Genomic DNA, 1,756 nt, shown 5'->3' on the forward strand with positions numbered 1-1,756 from the left:
CTCCCCCCCCCCCAACCCCCCAATATTCATGCAGGGAACTCCTTCTCCTTCCTCACATACATACAGGCACTCACTGAACGGTATTGTGTCGATGTGCTTCTTACATTTTTTCTTTTCCTCCTTTGTCTCTGTGTTTGTTTTACTTTACCCCTGTGGGTGGTTAGCGGATGCTCTAGTGTGGTTTGCTTCTTCTTTCCTATAAAAAATCTATCGTCCTTATCTCCCTTTCTTCTTTTTTATGTTTGTTTCTCTCTTGTAATACCTCTACTCTTCTGGCGCTCATATGACCTTATGCAGTTGCGAGCGCCGTAAAACTCTTACAAAAGCAAACTTACCCCCGAGCTCATCATCGTTATCATCAGCCTTTCTCACCCTGTGTCCGCCCATAGGCCACCAACATGTCGCTATCTTAGAAGTGTAAAGTTCTATCTGCTCCCAGTTTTGAGAAATTTGACGTAAACATTCTGAGTTTTACAACATGCCAATTTAAAAAAAAAAAGGCAATTCTTTGAATATCTTGAAAACGACTCCGAATAATCTTCCGATTTTAATAAAGCAGATATTTCGTTTTTGACCTCATGGTCTTTGTAACTAAAACAGCCAAAAATGTCATATAGAACTTTGTAATCCTAAGGTAACGAAAAGCTTGCTTCCCATGTACATGTTATTATGGGTGGACTATATATAGCCCCCACCTATGTCCAGCTTTATCTCACCTCCTTTTGGAACAAATCTAATTCCGTTCTGTAAGTACATTTAGGCCTTTCCTTTTTTCCCTTTTGGATTCCATCTTGAGTTTTGGTAGGTTAAGTCCTTTTTAAGTTCTCTTAAGGAATGTCCAAGCCACTTACATAATTTTCTATTTCTACTTTCAGTTGATTTATACGGTTTATTTTAGCTACAGTTGACAAATGCTAGCAGCTAAATTACCGTTATTGTGTCGATGCGCTTCTCTTTACTCCACTCCAACTTCAACTGTCCCTGATGATCAAGGATGATTGGTGGGTGCACTCTGTGGTTTGCTCTTTCTTTCCATCAAACATCTATCCTCCTTTCTACTCTTGTAACACCTTTCATCTTCGGCACTTGAGTGGGTGGTTGGCGGGTGCTCTGGTGTGGTTTGCTTCTTCTTTCCTATCAAACATCTTTCGTCTTTATCTCCCCTCCTTCTTTATTGTGTTTGTTACTCTCTTGTAACACCTCTAATCCTCAGCACGTATATGACCTTATTGTGTTGAAGGTGCCGTAGATAAAACTCTCACTAAAACAAAAATTCGGCACTTGTATGACCTTATTGTGTGACAAGAGCCGTAAAACTCTTTTATTCAATCCAGACTCACCCTGATGGTCTCCTATACTGGACCTGCGACTGTCCAGGTAGCTGGACAGCCTTCCCGCGTGGTCCGAGAGACTAGGGCCTCTTCCGATGTCTGCGAGGCTAGCCCTATGGCCCGGGTCCGGTCGGCCGTCTGTTATGCTGGGGCGACGGACTGACTCACCTATCCGGGCTGCCAGGTCGCCTGGAGGAGGGTAGGTAGGTCAGGGGGTTAGTAGGTTAGTGGGTGAGGTTAGTGTTGGTAGGACTGTAGGTTAGTGGGTGAGGTTAGTGTTGGTAGGACTGTAGGCTAGTGGGTGAGGTTAGTGTTGGTAGGACTGTAGGCTAGTGGGTGAGGTTAGTGTTCAGAGCATTGGGAGGATGGTAGTGGGTAGGGATAGTGTTAGTGAGCAGGGAGGGTGTTAGTGGGTGGGTGGGGGA

At 44.3% G+C, this 1,756-nt stretch overlaps 1 protein-coding gene across 1 annotated transcript in view; it reads right to left on the minus strand.

Moving 5' to 3' along the window:
* The window catches only part of LOC101856168 (inositol 1,4,5-trisphosphate receptor type 1), a gene marked incomplete in the record, with an annotated part of 208,126 nt that overhangs the window by 5,627 nt on the left and 200,743 nt on the right, over positions 1-1,756 (minus strand). The window contains 1 exon segment of the mRNA XM_035968813.1: positions 1,341-1,520. Within this exon segment, the coding sequence (XP_035824706.1) occupies positions 1,341-1,520 (180 nt within the window).

The sequence above is a fragment of the Aplysia californica genome, unplaced genomic scaffold (genome assembly GCF_000002075.1).
Source record: "Aplysia californica isolate F4 #8 unplaced genomic scaffold, AplCal3.0 scaffold00086, whole genome shotgun sequence".
Lineage (NCBI taxonomy): Eukaryota > Metazoa > Mollusca > Gastropoda > Aplysiida > Aplysiidae > Aplysia > Aplysia californica.